A 24,219-nucleotide genomic window follows, 5' to 3' on the forward strand; every position below is an offset into this window, starting at 1 on the left:
TGCTACGTCACTCCCCTACGGCAATTAATCTTGACCTACGATATGGCATTACGATACGCCCATTCTTAATACTATGAGGGTGAATTTGACATTTGCGGGTTGGTACTTTAGACACGAGAATCCGATTTGCATTATTAATGCTTAAACTACAAAAAAATATCACAGAGCCCACCTACGATAAACACCCGATGTTAGTTTGTGTAAACATCCTCTCCTTCCCATTTATTATTGATATAACCATTATCTTAATCCAATGACAGGACTCCTCCCAAAGCGGGCAGCCGATGTCCTATGCCTTCAAGGTTCATTAAAAACAGTGCTGGGACGTTATCTTTATGCTTCAATGCATACAATGCACTGACAATTTTAATAAAACCTTATTCGAAAGCACAATGCAAAATAATAGTAATTTTAAAACGAGCCTAATCGTTTTTAATGCGGTAAAATATGTGATTTAAATAAAATATCTCTGTTTCACTAAAGCAGACAGGCACTTTTTCGGAAATGATGACAGACACTTTAAGATATAGCCTACATACCCTGGGAATTCCACAATGCAGTGCTCTACCAACTAAGCTACACGCTACTGTTCCCCTAAATCTGATTACAATTTTGTCAGCCATCAACAGAAAAGAGAGCAGAAATGGACCCTGGAATCTCAACATATTTTGAACTGAAAGAGTTATCAATCTTTGATATGATTGGGGTGTATGTGGATGTTTTCTTTTCGAATTGCGGCCACCATAATGAAGCTTTTTATTCTCCATTAAGCATCATTACAGTCTTTTGTGGCTGATAAAAGTGTAACAAGATTTTGTGCTGGTAGACAGCTACAGAATAAACCTCAAATAATTGAAGCCAATGCACTTTGGCTAGTGCACCAGGATTCATTCAAGCTGGGAAAAACTCATACAATAGTATTGTTTACAAATGTCTGATTGATTTGAAATGCATTTGATTCAGTAATCCATTTTATAACCAAATTCGTTCTCTTTCTTTTTGTATAGCTGTTCCTTAAAACGATCTCACATTATTCATTAAACATGTGGTACATTTTAAATTCTCCTAAAACTACCATATCACATGCAGACAGCATGTTCCAGATCAAACATTTTCATTTCTGATGGTGGCTCACAACTACCTGGGTTTTCCCCTCAGGAAAATTGAGCTGCAGTTCGTCAGCAGCTGTTAAATGTACTATGGACTTCCTGTGTGCCCATGTTGACTGGAAATGCTTTTAATGAGTGTTCAGCCATGAACTGAAGGTCTTCTGATTTCAGCCTGTTCCCTTGAGAGCACTACCTAGGTTCACTGACAAGATTACAGAAGACTGTAAATACTACCTTATTTTGCAGCTTAATTAATAGTAAAGACATTGACAGCCGTGTATGCACTGCAACTCAATTATGTTGATAAAATACACTTTGAACACTGAAATTAGAAGAACTACTAATTATAAATTGACAAAGGTCTGTTGTAGAATACATTATACAAAGCAAGGGTACAACATTTTTAAATGGTCTATCTTGACCGTAAACTCTGAACTGCATTACACAGTCAACCTTTAAGATTATTTTATCATAACGAAGAGAAACAACTTTTAGCATATCCATTTCAAAATTCTAACCCACCTGTCATTCTTTCGCTCATTTTATTTCCAATTTTTTCTTAGTTAAATGTCAATTTCCCCAAAGCCCGGGGGAATTTTCTGATAATGGTTTTAGTTTCTTGAAAAAAATGAGCTGGTTTTAAATGCCATATTATTTCCCCAGCCTTCCTGAAACCTAATTTACCTGCGCTGCTGATAGATTGGAAAAAACATTTGGGCTCATTTATTCCAATCGTTTGACTTGTTGCATTTCAGGGGGAAGCATTCGGTCGAGTAAAAATTGCTCTAGGTGAATGCTTCTTCACTCTTTTATCATGGTATCTGCAAGTCTAAACATCCAGTGCGGATTAGACAAGAGTGCAAGAACTCAGTTTTCTCTGAAAGGATCCTTCTCATACAGATGCCCGAAGAAGGCTTGCCGTCAGTGTATTATGGATGTGCTGTAAATTCTGCGGATCTCACCACAGGTTTATGCTGCAATATGTAATGACTTTGAATAGCAGACTGGGTCTGTAGTACATCAATAAAAATGACAGAAACAACAATCTGCTCACTCTTTTTGAATGCAAAGTTTTGTTTGGAGAGATATAACAAGCCCTGCACTAATAGGCAGCCCAAACTGCATGGTAGATAATAATGGTAATACTATTAACCTACAAAATAAGTGTCAGTAATAATGGAGTGTAAAAATGAAAGTGAACATTAACAACGATCTACATTATGTAAGTTCTTCAACAGATATAGCCTCTCTATCGCTCTCATTAGCACATTTATCAGATGTCCAAGCATCACAACTCAAGAGAATATAATTGGAAGAAATGTGGCTTTCAATGCTTGTATTCATCATTTGTGCTGTTATACCCACATTTCTTCACAATGCCAATTTTATGATACTCTACAGGAGAACACCAGTAATATATCTTAGCTCTGCCTTTTGCTATTATGGAGATCTCTAAATAATTAATTTCAATTCTATTTAAAATCTTATGAGAACAATCTGTTCAAATGACGTCTGAACTCTTCTATACCAGGAATAACTCTTTTAGGTTCCAGCGAGGTGTGTGTGTTGCACTGGCTCAGTTTGGCTCGTTTGCTTTTCATCTGGTGAGTCGATCTTTTCAGCACCTTGGAGAGGTCTCTGCATCTGTGGCAGTTCTACTAACCTCCCAAGAGGGGTCACCCTGGAGTCATTTCTGTGTAATTATTACTGCCTTCTAACTGCCTGAAATCACAATAGTCAGTAGTCATTTAAAAAAAACATTGTCTTTAAAAATTAAAATAGCGTGATTTATTTCATACACGTTTAAGCTCCAAAAATGTTCTATGTCACATTTTATGGTTCCGTAAAGAACCTTTAACAATAACAGAATTTTTAGCACCTTTAATTTCCAAAGAGTAAATTGCTGAAATTAATTTGTGCCTTAAATGTGCGTTTTGCCATTGTGTGTTTGAGCAAGATATTTCAAAATCAAAAAAAAGTTGGCAATAGCCCGAGTAAGCAGAGTGAAGAAAAAGAACAAAATCGTCAAAACCAATCATAGGCCTTGTGCTTTTCTCTTTTCAGGACAGACCCTTTGTCTGAATTTCAGGAATTTTCAAAGACTTGCGCAAAAGAAGGTGTTCATCACCTCCTGCATGATGTAATACAAAGACTATGACTATTAGAGCGGCACAGCATTAGTCACATTAGCTTGAGCAGGCTCAGAGTATAGATCTTTACAGACCATTTCCTCCTCAATAGCTATAATTAGGGTGGTTTTTGTGCAAAGCACCTTATTGAAGGGCAACAGAAAGTCCCCTTGAAAGGTGATTAGAAAAAGGTTTTTCTCGCTCCCGCAGGTGGATATTTATGCTACAAAGGCAATACATAATGCATGAAAGGCTAAGAATGAAAGGAGGAAGTGATGACAAAGCATATATACCCCATATAAAGTATCCCTGTTAATAGGACCATTACCTGTATTCAGCTAAGTGTAGTTTACTTTAAAGTGGGTGTTCATAAGGATGATGGAGTGTTCGAAACGGATAGGCCTACTTCACCCAAAATTTCTGTCATCATTTACTCACCTTGGATTCGTTCCAAATCTGTATAAATTGCTTTGTTCTGATGAACACCCGAGAAGTATATTTGGAAGAATGCTTATAACCAAACAGATCTTGCCCCACATTGACTCCCATAGTAGAAAATATTGGTTCTGTTGAACACAAAAGAAGGCATTTTGAAGAATGTAGGACAAAAGAGTTTCCGGGGCGCTTTTCACTATTGTATTTCTTCCTATCTTTATACAGATTTGGAACAACTTGAACTACTAAAGGTGAGTAAATGACCACAGAACCTTAATTTTGGGGTGAAGTATGCCTTTAAGATCTCCTCACGTTTAGATAAATGTTTCCGTAGAGAACTTCAATCATCCGTATCCCATTAGTTGAAGCAAATCATGTACGTTTGATTTTACAGTTATCGTGAATAAACACAGCGAGAAACAAACTGTTTCCAAGGCGCCTACTAATGTTTTTGCCACTAGCGGTCACTGTGGCTCTAAGGGAACTTTGTTTTCCGACTTATATTCTGGGGAAGAGAAATAGTGTAACACATGGCATAATATGTAGCATAAATAGCATACATGAAATTGGATGACTTTTTTGGATAAGGTAAATATGCATTTGCATTAAACTTCATTTTATTGCGTTTTTTTTTCATTTACCCCGGCTTATTTGCTGCGGTGATCTGACTTCAGAAAAGGGGAGTAATCATATTTTCAGATGTAAGTTTGCTGACAGCTGTCAAGTTCACCGTTTCTGGATTTAAGTTAACGTTATCTCCTTTTAGTCGTTTTAATTTTAGTAAGATTAGTAACCATTTTGGAGACTAAAATGCTCTAATGCTGTTTTAAACAGATGTTTTGTTCATGGTGATGATAATACTACTCTTATAAGACTTATTTATGCTACAATGTAACTTACAAACGTATTTTCCTCATGTCTCTTCAATTCCCTGCAATTCCTCTGCAAGACCCAGCATTAAAATGTGCTTGTCAACATCACTAGGAAACCCTGTGCATGTCACATATAGAAATGGCAAATGTACAGAACATGACAGCTAGATATTTGCTTACCAACTTGCTTCAGAATGTCTTCTTTTCTGTTCTGCGGAAGAAAGAACGTCTTACAGGTTTGAAATGACGATTGGGTGAGTAAATGATGACAGAAATTTGATGACAGAATCATTTTAAGGATGTGTATGATTCTTACTTTTCAGAACTCAACCTATTGGTGTATTAATGTCACATTTAAAGGTTTAGTTCACCTAAAAATGATTTCTCAATGAATTCTTTCATCATTCACTTATCATATTTTGAAGAACAATGGTAACCAAACAACACTGGTCCACAATGCTCATCTTTGTATGGACACAAAACCACTGGTACATTTCTCAAAATATCTTTTTTTAAATTTAGTAATTGATGACAGAATATTTAATTCTGGGTGAACAATTTATTTTTAATATGAAATCAAAGGGATGTTACAATATCAAAATCTCACTGTACAATAATAACTTGAACAGTATAACAACCACGGTTTACGATATGTATTACTATATTTACAATGACAAATGATGACCTGGAAACGTGCCATAAGCATCCTCTTTTCTTTATCCTCTAATCATAACTGTTGCTTAGAAGTATGAGTTATAGTATGAGATGGGTCAAAAGTACTAAAAATCCCTTTTATATAATAAAAAAATTGCACCAGATGGACCTTGCTAAAGATAACATCTATAATTATTTTGTAAAATTCTCCAAGTTAGGCCCGGAAGATATTTCATTTCATGCAGTCAGATGACCACGATAATATTGAGACAATTGATATTGTTATAACCCTGCCATACACTAATGCCCTATAGTAGATCATGTTAATAATTCTAATATTTAGTGCATATTGGCAGTAGGTTGAACCCCTCAAGACTATTTTGTTTACTGTTTCTGTAATTGTCGTAGGTTTGTCCGGAATACAGTGTTGTGATGCTTTGAAATGGCTGGTCGTATTCCTCTGTTTTTGCTGGCCTGTGGCTCCTTCAACCCCATTACCCATCAGCACATGCGGCTGTTTGAGCTGGCCAGGGACCAGATGCACCAGACGGGTTAGTGCCACCTGTTCATTAACCTGAAATTGGCCATCATCTGTCATCAGATCAAAACTGTCTTTCTCTCCGCTACCTGCTGGGCCTATCACTTTATAGCAATTTTGATGTCCTACTAAATGTTCTGACTGCATTCTGATGTATTGCATGTCTAGTTTGAGCTGAAAGCATAAACCGTGCTATTAAATCACTTTTTATAGTGCACCTTTGCTGTGTTGAGGTTTATCTTGTGTACGATTGAGAAATGGACAGTTCTACGTGAAAAGATTTGATGCTTTGGTCTTAGGTACAATATTAGCTGAGTGTTGAAAATATGCATTCATAAGTGGAGGATGAACCGTGAGGGATTTGTTTCTCGTACCAAGACATCACAGGCTCTCCTCTATCCCTGATCTATTTATCAAATAGTCTGTGTAGCAGCTGTAACACCATGACTACATTGAAAACATTAATATTTAGTTAGAAAGATTTGATGATTTTAATAGGAGAATTCTAGTTTTGTTGCTGCAGGCTTGCAATGTAAACATGGTGTACCTGTGCCTCTCAGCAAATTCAGTACGGTGTTGCTACACTGACATTTTGATTTAATTTTATTGTAACCTGTGTGCTTTAAAAAATAACCATTATTGCTTGTGTTGCATATTAACTCAGGAGAGTATATTGATTTGTTTGATGGACTGGAGGACGTGATTGGGATTTGTTACTAGTTTTAGAACAAATTAAATTATGTTTTACCTTTATTTTTTCTATAATTCCTTGTGTAATTTGCTAAATAAAAAAACTTCTGAAGTGTTATTTTACCCCAAAATCGTACTGTTAATTTGTGTTCAATAGCTTAGAAATTTATTGTGTAGTTGTAGTACTTTGAAAATGTAGTTTATTTTGTAGTATATTATTAAGTTAAAGAGATGGTTCACCCAGAATACAAATTCTGTCATGATTTAGTCACTCCTTTGTCATTTCAAACCTGTATGACTTTTTTTTGTTCTGCAGAACACAAAAAAATATTTTTTTGAGAAACCGAACAAGGGTACCCATTGACTTGCATTGGTTTTGTCTATACAATAGAAGTGAATGGCTAGTAAAGTAAAGTACTACTGTAGGCTGGCCAGCTGAATTGTTTTAGTAAATGTTCATTTGACTGTTTGGGTCAGATATGTTTTTTCTCCATCTCGCAGGTCTGTATCGTGTGGTGGGTGGCATTGTGTCTCCTGTCAGCGATGGTTATGGTAAACAGGGTCTCGTTGCATCAAAGCATAGAATCGCTATGGCAAGACTGGCCCTGCAGAGCTCTGACTGGGTAAGCGTTGACGACTGGGAGAGCCAGCAGTCTGATTGGACGGAGACTGTCGTGACCATGAGGTAAATATTAAATGTTAAGGTAGACTTTAGCAAGTTCCTGTCTACCTTTACTCGCCCTCGAGTTGTTTTAAATCTGTATACATTTCCTTGTTCTAATAAAAACAGGTAAAGATATTTGAAAGAATGCTTGTAACCAAACAGTTCTTGGCCACCATTGACTAACATTGTCATTTTTCCTACTATGGTAGTCAATGGTGGCCAAGAACTGCTTGGTTACAAGAATTCTTCCAAACATATTTTCCTGTGTTCATCAGAATAAAGAAATGTATACAGATATGGACTACTAGCCTGATTCCCACTCTAATTTATATACCAAAAGAACAATACACAATAGTAGTATCAACAGATTTTACTGTTACACCCATACCTTTCTTTGAATAATGTAAACATTCTTCGCTCCACTGTCCCCTCTGAAGCTTGAATTCTCAATTTCGCTATCATCTTCAAAATATCTAAGCAGAGCTAAAGCCAAAACTTTATAGAAGCTGAATTCTTCCATTCCTGTTGTGTGAGACATCAAACAGTCGATCGCTGACATGACTCGCTCCAGCTCGGCTATCCATCACAACAGCCTCTGTTTTCAATCTCCTCAGATCCCACCTCAGAAAATAGGAAATGGCCATCATCCTTTTGCGTTGGGCTGGTAGGGACTTTGTTTGTGATTATGCTAGTCTCAAAGAGTGACTGCAGCTCCTCCTTTAGAAAACGCCTGAAGGCAATTTGAGTTTAATGCCAACTAGCTATGCCTTTAGGTGGTTTATTAATTCTCAAGTGGCAGTGTTACGGGGAGGTGAATGGCTGCTTTGGTGCCAGCTGCCTGTGCCAGGACTTTGTAGGTCTTTTACTTTCTGTAATTTACTACTTGGAAAAAGGGGAGCACTTGCCTATGCACCCATGCAACGCCTTTTATTGCATTATAAGCTTGGTTAGGATGGGCTAAACCTATGCATATAGGGTGCGGTATACAGTCCACATTTTCTTTGTCCTCGCAATAGTAATCCCCTTAAAAGAATTCACACTCCCATCCGCATTTATTCATAACAAAAGCTGATTATAGCCTCTTGTGGGTGATCGGAGAAGTTGAGATGCACGTCTATCGGCTCATGCATCAAAGTGTGAACATAAAGCTTCTCCCACATCCATAAGCTGATTATAGTAAAGCCGTGCATGTACATGCTGTCTTATCCTCTGTCTCACAAAACATCTCGCTGTCAGGTACCACTACGGACGGATAACCGCTCAGTACCAGCAGAGAATACGCGAGCGCAAGGACCCGCCCACAGAGAACTCTGGTAAGCCCCCCACATCTAGAACTTAACATCACAGTCTTGTATCATCTTATGCCTGGCACAACGGAGCTGGTTTTGCTAATCACTTTAGATAAATGTGATGCATATTTCTTCGCTCTGGCCAGAACAAGAGCTGTTAGGCCGCTTTTCAACACAGCTTTTATTTGGGGTTGCGGTAGAGGAGCATGCTAATGAAGCCTAATACCCTCCGCAGGATGACTTGAGTTTAAGACATGCATGCTCAGACTGTTAATGAAGGAGAGATTAATAGCCAGCATCACTTAAAAAACAAGAATGTGGCAGGAAAGATTGAACACAGCACACATGCACGCTCACACAAACAAAAGCCTTTAATCTCCAAACATTTCGCAGGACTGCAGAGATTCTAAAAAGAGAAACTCAGTCTAATGCCGATTTCATTATTTGTATTTTCTTTTGTTTGTCTGTGGCAAGAGGATTACATAAAATAACTCCTACTCCCTGTTTGACAATGAAAAATAAACATATCTGTTGGAATTAAACTAAAAGACGTTGAAAATAATCTACTTTTTCTGTTTTATTTAAGATTTCATGTTTAATTATCACAGGGATTATTCTTGTTTGAAATATATGTTATACACACCTCATTTAGGCTCTTCAGAGGAATTTGACGCTTATTGAATTAAGCCGTTTAATGATTGTCTGGAAATATTACTGTTGCTGTTTATTTTTGCACTGTGTTTTTCATAATTTATTCATTATTACAATCAAACAGGGCTTGATTTGTCTTGGCTCCATGCAGTGAGTAGGTATATTCCCCCTAGGTAAGGTAGGCACCTTACCCCTGATTGCTCTGCAGAAATGTGCCACTGTATAAAAACTACTTGTAAGTCGCTTTGGATAAAAGCGTCTGCCAAATGAATAAATGTAAATGTAATATTTTTAGGGTTGTTGAGTCACCCAATAGCAGAAATAAAAAGCTTTAGTGGGCCCTACAGAAATGCATGCGTTCTTAGACAAAAGCCATCATTCCGACTCACAGTTGGGTAGTTGACAAATATATTGTATGTGTGTCCTATGGTGTGACTTAGCAAAGTTAAAAAAGATTCATAATATATTATTTTTAGGGATGTCTAACGATTAATTGCATCCAAAATTAAAAAAAAAATACATAATATTTGTCTGTGCACTGCGCATATTAATTGTGTATTTAAGAAAAATATAAAAATGTATGCATGTGTAAATGTATAAAATAGCGTAAGAGATATTTATTTTCATTGTTAGGTTTTTGTTCTAAATTTTAGTCACACCTGATAGGACACATTTATTTGTCAAGTACCCTGTTATAGCTACATACAGTGCTGGTCCTAGACGTCTGGGGGCCCTATGCAAATCTTTGTGAGGGGCCCTTGTCATAATAGTTAAAGTGAGATAAGCAAAACTGTAAACTATAAGAAATTAAAATAATAAATCAATTAACAGACTTACATTAAGTAAAACTGAAAGACAAAAAAACTTAAAGTGACCGTAAGAACAATTAAGTAAAAAATTTAAAAAAAATGATTCACATGAAAATGATCCTTTACCAAAGTAACAGGTTGCTCTGGGACCATCTAGCATCAGGAACCATCATTGATTAACAAAAATAAAAGATGATAAATATAGTTAACTCAAGAAAGCTTAGCATACGAAAACACATCAATTATTCTCTAAATAAGATGACACAAAAATGACATATTATTATGAGCTAACTAAATACAGTGGTGTGCATTATATCTGAGACTCACATGAACATTGTACAGCTGGTTTTCTGACTGTAAGTCATTCACTGTAAATGCTATTGAAGTTAGAATATTAATAATGTTTATGTAACTTTGGAGACGGTCGCTTAATTCACGACTATCGAACCAACTGTATGCCAGTGGACAAATACTGAATTAGTAAATCTGTACTTGCATAATTTGGCAAAATTAAATAAGTTTTGAAATAGTACAAAAACACATGCTTTCTTGTTCTTTTGCTTCACATTGTAGCCGTTTGTTCCTATACAGTACAGACGGATAGCTTCGTTTTCGAAGCCATGGCCATATGTAAAGACACATCATCACATTATGCGCATGTCATCACCTGCGCGGACTGCATGATATCACAGTTATTAAATGGCCCAATGCAAGGGCCCTATGCAACTTGCGTGGTTTGCGTATAGGAAGGATCGGCTCTGGCTACAGCATTAGAATTAAAACGTTTTTTCTTTTTTAAGGCAGGTAGATATACTGAATAATATGACTCACATAATAATACGCAAATAATTTACCCTGTAATTCACCCCAAAAAAAAAAGTAACTAGCATGTTTGTAGCTTTTGAGCCAATGGTCTTCATCTGTTTTTAAAGTATAAAGCAGCAGTGTGGGAAACCTCTTGAATTTCTGTGTTTACTTGATGAAAAAAGTCATGTAGGTTTCAAAAGACATGTGAGTGAGTAGTTGATGATGGAATTTCATTTTAAGGTTGACCATTCCTATAATTACCTGTCTAGGCTGATGTTAACATTTGAAAGCTTTGAATAAGCAATCACGCCGCTATTGTACAGAAACACTTGGTTCCTTTAATTATAGACGCACATTAATTTACGTTCGCAGTATGACAACAACATTGAAATAGAATGGAGCGTACTCATTCCGCCAATGTAACGAAAATCTTGAATTCATTAGGATTTATATGATGCGGTGACTTTTAAATGATCTTTAATGCGCTTGCTTCCCCCGCAGGCGAACCCCTGTTGAAACTGCTATGTGGAGCAGATTTCATGGAGACTTTTAAGGTGCCTGGTCTGTGGAGGGATGATCACATCGCGGAAGTGGTGGGCCGCTTTGGACTGGTCTGCGTGAGCCGAGGAACCCTGCTGCCGGATCAGACCATACACGAGTCTGACCTGCTGGCTAGACACAGACGGAACATTTCTTTGGTTCGGGAGTGGGTCCAAAATGAGATCAGCGCTACGGAGGTCCGACGAGCCCTGCGTCGAGGATATAGTGTTAAATACCTTTTACCAGACTCGGTTATTGATTATATTAAAGAGAACAATCTTTACACGCAGGACAGCGAGATGAAGAACAAAGAAATTACACTACGGCCACTTACCAAGCAAACAATACAAGACTGACGTATGGAGACTCCAGCATGATCTCATATGTGATTTATTTACGTTTATGTTTTGAAAGAGTCAAATTTACATATTTGAATGAGAAAGCAGGTTGTTTCAGGAAAAGTGCATATTTGCTGTAAGGGAGCATCATCTATGACCATCGTTTCTTGGGTACCACAGTTTAATGTTTGCAGAAGGATTTAAGAATTTATCTGGTCAGGAGATAGATTTGCCAGATCATTGCAGAGTTGTAAGTCTATTCTCCAGGTCTGGGAAATGTTGACTTTTGCTGAATGTCACAAGGAAGATAAATAACTGAGCCTTTACACTTCGAAGAGCAAACATTTCTTCTCCTTTTATATTTGCGCAGAAGGTATCCGTCATGTTGTCAGAACTCAAGATGTTTCATCAAGCTGTTTTTAGGGGGATGAAAAGTTTTTGATAAAATAAAATGAACTTTGGAATATTTGTGGTGATGTCTTCTGAATCTATTTGTCTTTTATTCATAGCACAGACTGCGCGTTTTAGGCTCAAAACAACTAAGAGTGATTTGCAGTGTTGAAAATCCCCTGCTGATTCTTTTGTGTGTGGAGTTTGAAGAATGCCTTTTTCCTCGCTCTCTCCAAATAAAAGCTTGATAAATTGGCAGCATGTGATTATTTAACACAAACCGTCCATCTCTTTTTGATGTTCACTTAATTGCACAGAATTGCAATGGGTGCCAACAAAAGGCTACAAATAGAAGTATAAATGTGTGAATGAAATCTACGAATGCTATTAAACTGCAAAGATGAAGTTCTGTTAACATTTGCATGTTATTTTATTACTATATGTGCTGTGACTATTCATCTCTTGAAACATGCTGAAGAAAAAACATTTTTAAAAAACTAATCGGATTATCGTGATCTTGTTGAAGCATGTGGTTCTTTCATATGGAAAGTGTTTGCAGGGGAAGGGATTCTTTTTCAACAAGCCCATCATTGGAGATTTAATCAGCTCTCAAGATGCCTGCTGACTATAGCGGCTACTGGAAAATGATCTCCAATGAAAACTTTGAAGAGTATCTGAAAGCTTTGGGTGAGTTTTACATAGATAATTATGAAAATATTATCACGGTTAATTTACCTAAAAAATTTAACGGTTGTACACAACTGTTGTCAAAAAAAAGAAAGAAAATATGACGATATAATAGACATTCTGAAAGCTTGCATTGTTTATATTGCTCTGGATCTCACATTTTCACAATTGACTGCAATTTTTTGTTAGATGTAAATGTGGCTGTTAGGAAGATAGCCACTCTGCTAAAACCTGATAAAGACATAATTCAGGATGGAGATCACTTTATCATTAAGACTCTCAGCACCTTTAGGAACTACAAAATGGACTTTGTGGTTGGTCAAGAGTTTGAAGAAGATCTAAGTGGAGTGGACGACCGCAAATGTATGGTGGGTGAACTGTGACAGATTAATGTTTAGGATGTTTCAAAGCAAACGTACTGTACTTTTATTTTTATTTAAAATAATATGGTTCAACTTATTTTGAATGATCAAACAAAATACTTTACTGTAAAGATTAACAAAAGACTGCAAGCCTATTTGAAGGGTGCAATACTATAAGTACTCAAGATTAACGTGAGATATGCAAAAACTGAGTTACGGCCACTTCAAAGTATTCCATAAAAGGTATATTTATTAATAATAATAATAATAATAATACTGTATAATTGTGCTATTGAACTAGTAAACTATCAGTATACCTATAAGTTCCCTTGTAGTTACAGTTGTAAACTAGTTGTGTTCCAGAATGTAACAACTAAAGTTCAAAGACTATGTTAATCCAAAGCAGTAATGAAATAGTACACCTACAAGAATATACTAGTACATTCATATTTGCATATCTTTGAACTTTAGTAATCTTTGTGAGGGGCTAGATTTGGTGAGAAATTCTTGTACTACGATTAGATTAATATTAAGTTTAAATAACTTTTCTTAAAATAATATAAACAGTATACATATATATATATATATAAATATATGGTTTAGAACATCATGTGAATTCTTCTTAGAATATAGGGTTATCATTTATGTAATTTACAGTTCACAGTTTCTACTAATGAGAAAAGGCTAATCTGTGAAATGAGATCAATAATTGGCTATTTAATTTAATAAAAAGCATAACATTCTCTCCTGTGGTTTTCCTCTCTTGTTTTACTTTACATTTGAAGAAACTCATATTTTAGATCTGTGTTGTGTGTGCTTTACCCTTTTTTCACCCAGCTGAGGTAGTGTGAGACCAGCAGGATGTGAATTATGTGTAAAGGTATTTAGAGTAACTGTCCTGTTTGGCCATTGTTGACAATCTGATATAACTGCACAAAGTCTTCTGAAGCCTTTTCTTGAGGTCCAGTCAATAAAACACACTTTAGTAAAGTCTGTGTGAGCTGGTTTCCCCCAAACAATAGTAACAGGACCTATTCAGTCCTCAACCTACAATGAGGTATTAAGTTCCTTAGAGGAAGCAAAGGAAAGGAAGAAGCATTTTCCATTTTCTGCAGCTTATCATACGAGTGCAAACACATTTAGTGAGTGTCAGATTACATTTTCCTTTCATGTCGATAAAGCGAGTTTGTCTTTCCATTATCTGTGTGCAAAACCTGTTCTGCTTCCATGTATCTCCTTAATCACTGCAGTTCAAAAATGCCCATATTTCTGCTGTATACTGTGTTGGTTAGGAATAAATCACTTTCTCTGTTATGTTGTAGACCACTATCACCTGGGAGGGAGATAAACTGGTGTGTGTGCAGAAAGGAGAGATCGAGGGGAGAGGCTGGACCCACTGGATTGATGGAGATGAACTTCACTTGGTACTGCAGGCCAGCTCTGCCGTAGTCCCATTAGTCGTGCATTTTATTTTATGGAAATAGAAACGAACAGGCACTTCATCCTTTATATGATCCTTTAACAATTTTGTAAAGATATACATCAAGCAATGATCACTCTATATATATGGCACATGAGTGGCATTCAACTTGAAAAAGTGAGGTAAGGGGTAGACTACTAGATCAGAGCATAGCAGATGGCGGGGGAAGAGCTATTCTCAGATCTCAAACCTCCCAGCTCAACAATGTTGCACATTAAACAGCACAACGCTGACAAACTGATTTAATCCCTTTGAACTTGGTTGAGATCATTTTAATGGACGTCAAACGCCATCATTATGATTTGATAGGATTCTTAAATGAATCTGACTTGAGTATGTTTGGTTCAGTTAATAACAACAGATGTTTGGCTTCAGCTGTGGGTTTGAGCATGCATAATAAATAAAACACTGCTCCTGTCCGGGATGCCTTATACTGGAACCAAAGAACTGGACATTACTGACACCAGCTGGCTGAAAGTTATAGACATTTATTGACGTGTTTTGTGAAAACCCACAACTGATGTATTTTAGGGGGTGCTGTACTAAGTTCCATACTAAAAACAAACAAAGTCAAACTTCACTTTGTTTCATGGTAATGATGTTTGTGAATATATATGTTAAAGGGATCCAAAAAGAAAAATTCTCTCAGCATGTTATTTAAAACCTGTATAATCTGTGGCACAAAAAGAAGATATTTTGAGAAATGGCGCTTTGTTTTTGTCACACAACAGAAGTCAATTGGGGGGTTAGTGTTGTTTGCTTACCAACATTCTTCAAATATCTTATTTTGTGCAGAATAATACACGTATAGAATGACATAAAGAGGAATCAATTATATTTCACAGTTAAGAATTCATATTTGGGTGAACTATCCCTTTAAACATGTTTTCTTTGGTTACAGGAGCTGAGAGCTGCTGGTGTAGTGAGTAAACAAGTCTTCAAAATGACATAAAGCAGCGTACAAGTAGCATAAAGTAACATCCCCAACTGAACTTTTCCAAGACATGCTGTGAAAACCATATAAAACAAAACTCAATCCACTTATCTTTCATCACAGCTGCCAACAGCATGACTTCGACTGTGAAAATCATTAAATTATGGTTTGTTGTAGTGTTTAAGTGTTTATTTGTTCTGATATTAAAGTTCCAGTGTTCAGATGTGTATAAGGTCCTTTCACAATGAAGCATTATGTTTTTATTATCTTAGAAAAAGATGTTTCTATATTATACATACACCGCTGGTCCCCTTGGACAGTAGCCCTAAATGGACAAACTGCTCTAGGGCATGTTTTGTAAATATGTTATCTCCTTTGGCAAAGAAGCGAAAACGTGATGATATATTCGTTCTGTGGCAGCCGCCGTAGTGCTTCGAAAGGGAGGGGTGGAGTGAGCTGTTGGTTGCAATTCACAACCTCATCACTAGATGCTGATAAATTTAATTCACTATACCTTTAAGATCTCTATCATGTTTTCATATCAGATAAAGTTGCTTGTTATTGAGATCGGTGTTTCTCAACTTCAGTCAGTCCCAGAATGTCTCCCTACATAAAACACCTGATCACGCTCATCAGCTTGTTAGCGTGTTAATTGAGGCGACTAATTAACAGTTGAGTCAGGTGTTTTATATTGGGAGACATTCAAAATATTTTGGGACTGGGGGGCTGATGACTGGAGTTTTAGGTGTTATTTACATTAGTGGTAGAAAAAGCTGCTGCGTGAAGAAACATTAAACACAGATGTGTGTGTGGGGATATCGTCTTGGACAAAACATTCAGAAAATCTAGAATCATGTAAAAGTAATTGGACTCCAGAGAGGACAGGAACACAAAACACCTGCATGACTATTGCAAATGCGACTGATTGAAGAGCCTGTCAGGCTCTTGGGTCTGGAGCATGGCAGGATTCAGTTTTCCTTTCCCTCGTGCCTCTGTGTGTACACAAAATAAAATAAATAAATGAGTGAAATAAAGAGAATTTGCCTTCCACTGTTTATATGAGCATTCATGTGTTTGTTTGTATTCTATATCGTTACACCTTAATCATACAAGGAGAAATGTAAACTTAATATTGCATTTTGTTAGTTAATGCATCAGTGCCTTTGTGCTGTTTTAAAATGCACAAAAGTCATGTTTTTTTTGAAAGGCATGTTTGTTGAACTATTAAACTAAGGCCTAGTCCTGGTTTAAACTAATCCCTGTACGGGAAACCGCCCCTTTGACTTAAAAATGAGCAAGAAGAGACTGGTCTCATCACTAGTAATAGCACGGCAACACTGCGAAAGGGACATTCTTGCTAAGCATTTTTGTTTTGTTTTCTTAAAGTATGATACATTTATATAACAAGAATAGTGGCCTAAGATATGTTTTCTTGTTTTATTAACGAATATATATGAACTATAAGCAAATTAATGTAAAAAAAACTAAATAGTAAATTAAATCAACAGTAAGTTACTGGCAAACCTGCTGCAAAACTACTGCATTAGGTTTGCCATTGCCTTTCACTGGAGTTAAGAGTAATCTCAGACTTTAATTACAAATACCAGCTAATAACAATAGATATTGAATCTGAAATAGGAACTCTAATTGGCACCTGAAAGCTCTTGGTGAGTCAATTATGGATTTGAAAAGCAGAAACTATTCAATATGCTTGGTTAACAGTGTCACTGTACAGCAGCAAAAACATTACAAATACAATTATATTTCTGAGTAGGGCTGTATAATCTCACCAATGGTTGTAAAACTATAATTCAATTACAAAGTAACAGATACATGGTATCATGTTTATTTATTTTATTTAAAATAATAATATATGCGTTGTCTGTACACTATAGTAAATATTTCTTCCAAAGGAAAATAATTTTATTTGCATTCATTTGCAGAAAATTCTAAACAAAAAGACAAACTTGTCAAAATAACAAAAAAGATGCAACAGCAGATCTTCAACACTACAAAGAAAACAAGTTCGTATTCATAAATAACACATTACTACATTTACATTTAGTCATTTAGCAGACGCTTTTATCCAAAGCGACTAACAAAGTTCGGGGAGCAATAAGCGATATGTCATAAAATAACAATAGTACAATAGGTGCTAATACAAAGTTACTAGTTTCAACAAAAGCTAGACCACTGTTGAGAGAAGAGGGTTAGTGTATGTTTTTTTTTACTATACTAATGTTTTCAGTTTAAAATAATATATATGAAGGGATAAGCCAGAAACCTTCATGCATCTTTTCATTCTCTTGCATTGTTTGTTAAAATTCAACAGACACTGAAGTAGAATGATCACAATACCTGCAGAAATGCAGATTAAAGTAAAAAATGGAGTAGTCTCTTAAATTTTTCACAGCTGTATCTATAAATAAATGTCCAGGAATTCTTAAAAGGTGTAAAGAATATATAACAGCAGGTATAAGTAGGCCTAACGTTACGTGAATGCCCGAATTTAACCGGGTGACTGACATTTAGACTTGAGAACTAAATATAACCATAAAACTAAAAACACATCTTCAAAATTTCTCCAATTATAGTTTAATAATACTAATCCAAATCCAAACTCGGTTATTTTGAACTAATAAAAGCCTCACCAAGAAACACTGGCATGCAACCTGCTTCCCGCTCTCCACTCTTAACTTGGGCCAATCGGCGTGTTTTCTATGCCTAATAATTAACATAGCAACCAATAATGCGTGCGATACTAATTGTGGATTAATGCTTAATTATATTCTTATATATTATAAAAACATTTATTTAAAACGGCCAGAGATATTTTGTATGTATCAAAATAAATCCTAAATACTCAATAAATAATCGTGTCAATATTCTGTATTCAAACTGACATTATAACGAACTTTAAAGTCAATTGAGTAAAACCAAATGTATTATCATATTCTTATGAGGGGATTACTCATGATTTAATTTAGAAAAAAACTTCAATTTCATATACTATTTGCATGTGTAATAAAAATGAGTTATATATCAATAAAGGTTACTGTACCCTTGATGTGAGAACAAATATGTACCTTAATTTCAATTGTACCTTGAAAGGTACCAAACAGTATCACCACAGGTCTTTCTTGTACCATTAAGGGTACATTTATTGAAGAGGTACAAAACTGTTCTTCAAGGAACATTTTTTGTACCATTGTGTACCTTTTTTTCCGAGAGTGTACACTACAGATCACTTGGCAAGACGTAGAGAAGTTCTAAATAAACTGTTGCTTGTATTTTGTTCAAGCGATTGTGTAGTGTTAAAAAACTGAAACAGGAAGTTCTCCTCTTGTTTATATCATCCGAAGGTCTACACACAACAAAGACACAATAAATAACTCAGTATCATAAAAATGAAACTATTACTTTACAAATAGTACACAGAGCCTTGAAGAGAAAGTACACATACGCCACAAGTTAAGCAATCTCATTTAAATTTTGGCAAATTAAACTGGCAGACATCGATGTTGATATTAGGATTAGTCTAGCCGACTGTCAGCAACAGCATCACACAGAATGAAGATCACTTCATCGACGACACAATCAAGATCGCATTCAAGAACTATGACATTGACTTTGTGATTGGCTCAGAGTTTGAAGAGGAGTTAATGACAGTGTGTGTGATTGCAGATTCATGTCCTTATTTCCTTATCTACTTAAATAAGCAAGACTCACTGAACATTTTCCTTTTGTGCCCCTTTTTATCTTGCAGCTGTGTACCTGCTCTATGAATGATATGATTTGAACAGAGGGAGGTATGTTGCTCGAACCAAACAAAACAAGAAGACAACTGAGTTTAAAGGTCCAATGTGTAACTTTTTGGAGGATATATTGACAGAGGTCCAATTTAATATTCGTAACTATGTCTACATATGTGTATTAAGACCTTACACAATTAAGTGGTGTGTTGTATTTAAAATTAGCAGTTTCTATCTACATACATCGCAGGTCCCCTGGCATGGAATTCACCATGTTGTTTCTACAGCAGCCCTTAACGGACAAACTGCTCTACTGAGCAGGTTTCATAAATACGTTATCTCCTTCAGGAAAGAAGATCTGAAAGAGTGACGACATCTTAGTCCTGTGTCAGCCTCCGTAGTGCTTTAAAGGAGAGGGGCGGTGGATTGAGCCGTTCTTTGCAATTTGCAACCTCACTGCTAAATGCTGCTATATTTCATACACTGGACCTTTAAATCCAAGTTGGGTTGTTTCCAATTTTCTCTTTGTTCACAGTTCTTACTGTCCTATCTGACAAAGAAAATAAGAGGTATGTAATATAAAAATTATAATTTGGCTCCACGTTTATGGCAATCTAAAACCATAGGAGACATTAAATCATAAACCATGTTGAATTTGTTGAATACGTTTAATTACGTAAGCTGGGGCCTGCATTTATTCAACCTTTGATCCGTATTTTGATACAAAAGCATTTGTTGTACACCCTTACAACATAATTATAGGCCTCGGGCTCAATCATTCTTTTTCTGAGAAGATTAACAAGATGTGTTAAAAGATAACAGCAGATGCTTGCTGTTGTTTACGGTTTATCTCTCGCGTCTCTCAGTTTTCTGGCATTGTGGCGATGCATGTGCTCAGGAAACCTGTTCTGTGAACTGCCACCCACTACTAAGAAACGTTCTCATTGCTTTTAGCATTTCACCCATTTACCTGGGATTGTATACTGTGTGGAAAATGAATAAATTGTTCTGCATTTGAGGTCATTCTTGCTGGTATGTAATTTAGACAAAATATGTTTTTGATATGAAATCAGTTCTGTCAATTTATATTGGCATGCTTATCTTTTACCATGTGCATCCCTCGATCACACGCAGCAATCTGTATGATGTGCCTGTTCTAAATATTTGGTAATGTGACAAACATTCTGCAGTTTGATTGATTTATTGACATGGCTTACCCCACTCTTTCCTATGGCCATCAGGTAAACACCATAACTGGAATTAGAGTCTGTCCTGCCATCTGCTAGAATGTAATTTAACAAGCAGAAAGAGGAAGGTGTATGTGACTCTTCATATGAGAGGCAAGGGCATGATTGACAGAAAGAAAGATGATGTGCTGAATGAAGTCTGGCTCCTGCAGCTCTCATAAATAAACTTGATGGACTCTCAGGATGTTGGGCCTTATGTTTTCTCCCATGTGTACCAAAAGCATACCTACAAAACAAAAGTGAAATAAACTAATCAAGTATTTGTAGTGGTGGTGTTCGGTTTATGCATGACAGTCAGTCACCGACATTTTGCCGAAGAACACTTTTAAAGTATAAATTACTTAAATAAAAAAAGCTGCACGATTAGAAAGAGAGAGAAACTTACACATTCAAGTATGTATTAAATACAGCATGACATTCAAATATATGCATCTATTAATATTACAAATAAGTCTATAATTAAACAAAACATCTACACTTAAAACAAATGTGTATAAACTCACTGCGTGATAAACATCTGCTTTCTACCTACTTCCTACAAAATTAATGATTTTATACAAATCTAATTTCCAGGATATAGAAATTGTAATTACCCTTTCACAAAAGGCACTGCTACTTATATGGCCCTATAGTCTTTCTATATTCTTTTTTTTATCCTCCTGAGCTTTCATAAACTATCTTGCTTATCATTGGTAAGGGGATGGGTCCAAGGTAATTTGTTGCAGGTCTACGTGCTTCAAATCAGTTTCATGCACTCGTTAGATTTTAATGCAGGTTGCGGAAATGAAGCCTAGAAACTAGTTAATTCAAATGAATGGGGTTGTAAAAGGTTGCATTTGTGCCAAAGTAAAGGTCATGTGAGCAGAAAGCAATTTGTACTCCAAAAACAGTGTATAACAGATGAAGGAAGCTTTTTTTGCGTACATCACTAAATCACAAACTAATGTCACTTTTCAAGACGCACAAAGAATCTTAATGAGAATTCAGAATAATCCCATTCCAATTAATTAAATCTAAGAATTTGCGTAGCATGAAGACGTAAATCCATATAAAGAATATCTCTTGTAAGAATGTAGCTTGCCCCCAATAATCCGCATGGTAGGTTTGGGCCTTGAGTTTCCTGCACGGGATTGTCGGTGTACCGGGTGTGTTTAGTTGGACTGAGCGCACATTGCGGTAATCAATCTGATGTGGCGGTAAAGAAAACACGGTTGTGAATAAAATGAAAAGGAGCTCTTGTCTTCCTTTGTGGGTCTCTAAGCGACAATGCCTACTGATTATAACATCAGCTGAAGTAACTGGGAAATTATTTCCAATAGAAATTTTAAGCATCTGAAGTATCGGAGATCCCTGGTTAAGTTTTGATTATTTGACAAATACAGATCTGTATAACGTCTTAATTCTCATTTTTATCATTAGACCCTGCATCTGAGGTGCATACCCAGACAACAACCAAGCGGCAACCTTCCGATCTCTCTCATGAAGTCAACATGGAAAGGACTTTAACTGCAATTCATTGACTAGCCGCTAGACACTGGTTAACAGAGAAACAGAGCAGAATCTCATTGAGCCCCATGTTAAAATGGGCAACTTTACAGCAGAAAAAAACATGTTTACAGCCTGATGGCGTTTTTTGGGCTTCCCTGATGATGGCGACTCTATTGGCAACAAAAGTATGAAACCGCTTGTCCTCAATCATGAAAAACTTGAGCACATATGTGCTGTATGTCCAGAAGACTGATTCTTGAAGCTGGAGACTTAGCTCTTTCTTTAGCATAAGACCAACACGGACGGCAAGAACAGCTGCAGTTAGCTCCAAGCGGGAACAGTGATGGCCTTTAAAGGTGTTTGCCCAAGAGGAAGGAAACATGGATATCACCATTACTATTCTGAATTCCAAGTTAAGTGAATATGTGCCATATTCCCTTTCGCTTGTATCTTTTGGGTAATGTACCCATCAGAGAACCATGAATACCTTTTGCTTCTTCACACAGATTTAAAAGATCATCAAAAGATAATTTTGTTGCCATGCTAAAACTGGAGAGACGCTGAGCCTCGCGATGTTCACGCGCCGCCATCTTGGTCTTGCCAAGCTTGCTATGAAAGAACTCCATGCAGCCATCAGTAAACAACAAACTGCTCAACCGGAGGCTGCATTTATTGTTGCGGGAGATTTTAATCACTCAAACTTAAAGACAGTGTTCCCTAAATTTCATCAGCATGTTTCCTGCCACACAAGAGGAAACAAAACTTTGGATCATGTCTACACAAACATGGCTGAAGCTTACACCGCGACCCCCCTCCCCCACCTGGGTCAATCTGATCACCTTTCTTTGTTCCTCACCCCCAAGTACATTAATCTCATTAATCGTGTGAAGCCATCAGTGAAGACCATCAAGGTGTGGCCTGCGGGGGCAGACTTTTCACTCTAGGAAAGATTTCTACACACAGACTGGAGTCTGTTTGCTTCTCAGGCCACAGTGGGTCTCACACGGACATCGACAGTTACACCTCCTCTGTATTGGACTACATAAATTCCACCATTGATAGTGTCACAACCCAGAAGCAGATCACCACGTACCCTAATCAGAAGCCATGGATGAACAAGGAAGTGCGCCTCCTGTTAAAAGCACGTAACACTGCCTTCCGATCGGATGATGCACAGGCCTATAGTACTTCTAGGGCAAATCTGAAGAGGGGCATCAAAAAGGCCAAGCACTGCTATAAGCTGAAACTAGAGGAGCATTTTTCCAATTCTGACCCTCGACGCATGTGGCAGGGCATCCAGGCCATCAGTGATAACAAACCCAACCACTCCACCCCCATAGCCACAGATGCCGTCTTCCTGAACGAGCTTAATGACTTTTATGCTCGCTTTGAGAGAGACAACAAGGAAACAGCTACCAAGCTCACACCCTCTGCTGACCACTCAATCATCACACTTAACGCCACTGATGTTCACAATGCACTAAGTCGGATCAACGCGTACAAGGCTGCTGGCCCAGATGGCATCCCTGGTCGCGTACTCCGGGCATGTTCAGAGCAGCTCGCTGGGGTCTTCACGGACATCTTAAACCTGTCCCTCGCCCAAGCAGTGGTTCCAGCATGTTTTAAATCCACCTCCATTGTGCCCATTCCAAATAATTCTAACCCGACGTGTCTGAACGACTACCGCCCTGTAGCACTCACACCCATTGTCATGAAGTGCTTTGAGCGGCTGGTCCTTGCACACCTAAAGGACTCTCTGCCACCCACACTGGACCCATACCAATTTGCCTATCGCAACAATAAGAGCACAGATGATGCAGTGTCCATGGCGCTGCACTCCGTGCTCACACATCTGGACAATATGGACACTTATGCACGTATGCTGTTCATAGACTTCAGTTCTGCTTTCAATACCGTCATCCCTTCCAAGCTAATCGTCAAACTTGGAAACCTAGGCATCTACAACCCTACCTGCAACTGGATTATGGACTTCCTGACGAACAGGCCTCAGCTTGTTAGGTTAGGCCACATCTGCTCCACCGCCACCACCCTCAACACTGGTGTACCACAGGGCTGCGTACTGAGCCCCTTTCTCTACTCCCTTTTCACACTCGACTGCATGCCTGTGAACGGATCTAACTCCTTCATCAAGTTTGCAGACGATACAACAGTGATTGGTCTCATCAGCAACAACGATGAGACTGCATACAGGGAGGAGGTCCGGCACCTGGCCACATGGTGCACCGACAACAACCTGCTCCTTAACACCTCCAAGACAAAGGAGCTCATCGTGGACTTCAGGAAGGCGAAAGGAGGCACACACGACCCCATCCACATTAATGGGATGGCTGTTG

The 24,219-nt window shown here is 37.3% G+C and overlaps 2 protein-coding genes across 6 annotated transcripts; both read left to right on the plus strand.

Annotated features, from left to right (window-relative positions):
- Positions 1 to 4,144: 4,144 nt before the first annotated feature.
- Positions 4,145 to 12,172, plus strand: nmnat3 (nicotinamide nucleotide adenylyltransferase 3). Of its 5 annotated transcripts, XM_079453571.1 has the most exons (7): positions 4,181 to 4,261; positions 4,623 to 4,799; positions 4,971 to 5,033; positions 5,608 to 5,750; positions 6,929 to 7,112; positions 8,328 to 8,404; positions 11,149 to 12,172. In XM_079453571.1, exons 4-7 carry the CDS (start codon positions 5,642 to 5,644, stop codon positions 11,541 to 11,543), a joined length of 765 nt encoding a protein of 254 aa, XP_079309697.1. In that variant the 5' UTR covers positions 4,181 to 4,261; positions 4,623 to 4,799; positions 4,971 to 5,033; positions 5,608 to 5,641; the 3' UTR covers positions 11,544 to 12,172. The 5 variants fall into 5 exon arrangements, with proteins under 5 accessions (XP_079309698.1, XP_079309697.1, XP_079309695.1 ...); XM_079453569.1 differs by having other exon boundaries at positions 4,623 to 5,033; XM_079453568.1 differs by lacking the exons at positions 4,623 to 4,799; positions 4,971 to 5,033 and having other exon boundaries at positions 4,186 to 4,261.
- A 357-nt stretch (positions 12,173 to 12,529) lies between these two features.
- LOC306892562 (retinol-binding protein 1-like) lies at positions 12,530 to 15,396 on the plus strand (the record flags this gene model as incomplete). The annotated part of the gene is made up of 4 exons (XM_079453697.1): positions 12,530 to 12,602; positions 12,792 to 12,970; positions 14,287 to 14,388; positions 15,346 to 15,396. 4 exons carry the CDS (start codon positions 12,530 to 12,532, stop codon positions 15,394 to 15,396), a joined length of 405 nt encoding a protein of 134 aa, XP_079309823.1.
- Between the last annotated feature and the right edge of the window lie 8,823 nt (positions 15,397 to 24,219).

The sequence above is a fragment of the Barbatula barbatula genome (genome assembly GCF_947034865.1).
Source record: "Barbatula barbatula genome assembly, chromosome: 3".
NCBI classification, from domain to species: Eukaryota; Metazoa; Chordata; class Actinopteri; order Cypriniformes; family Nemacheilidae; genus Barbatula; species Barbatula barbatula.

Excerpts from the sequence above, each read along its gene's own strand:
- nmnat3 (XM_079453569.1), top strand. The coding sequence starts at position 5,642 with ATGGCTGGTCGTATTCCTCTGTTTTTGCTGGCCTGTGGCTCCTTCAAC. Across the intron at positions 5,751-6,928 it reads GGACCAGATGCACCAGACGG|GTCTGTATCGTGTGGTGGGT; the intron begins GTTAGTGCCACC and ends TCCATCTCGCAG. Across the intron at positions 7,113-8,327 it reads GAGACTGTCGTGACCATGAG|GTACCACTACGGACGGATAA; the intron begins GTAAATATTAAA and ends TCTCGCTGTCAG.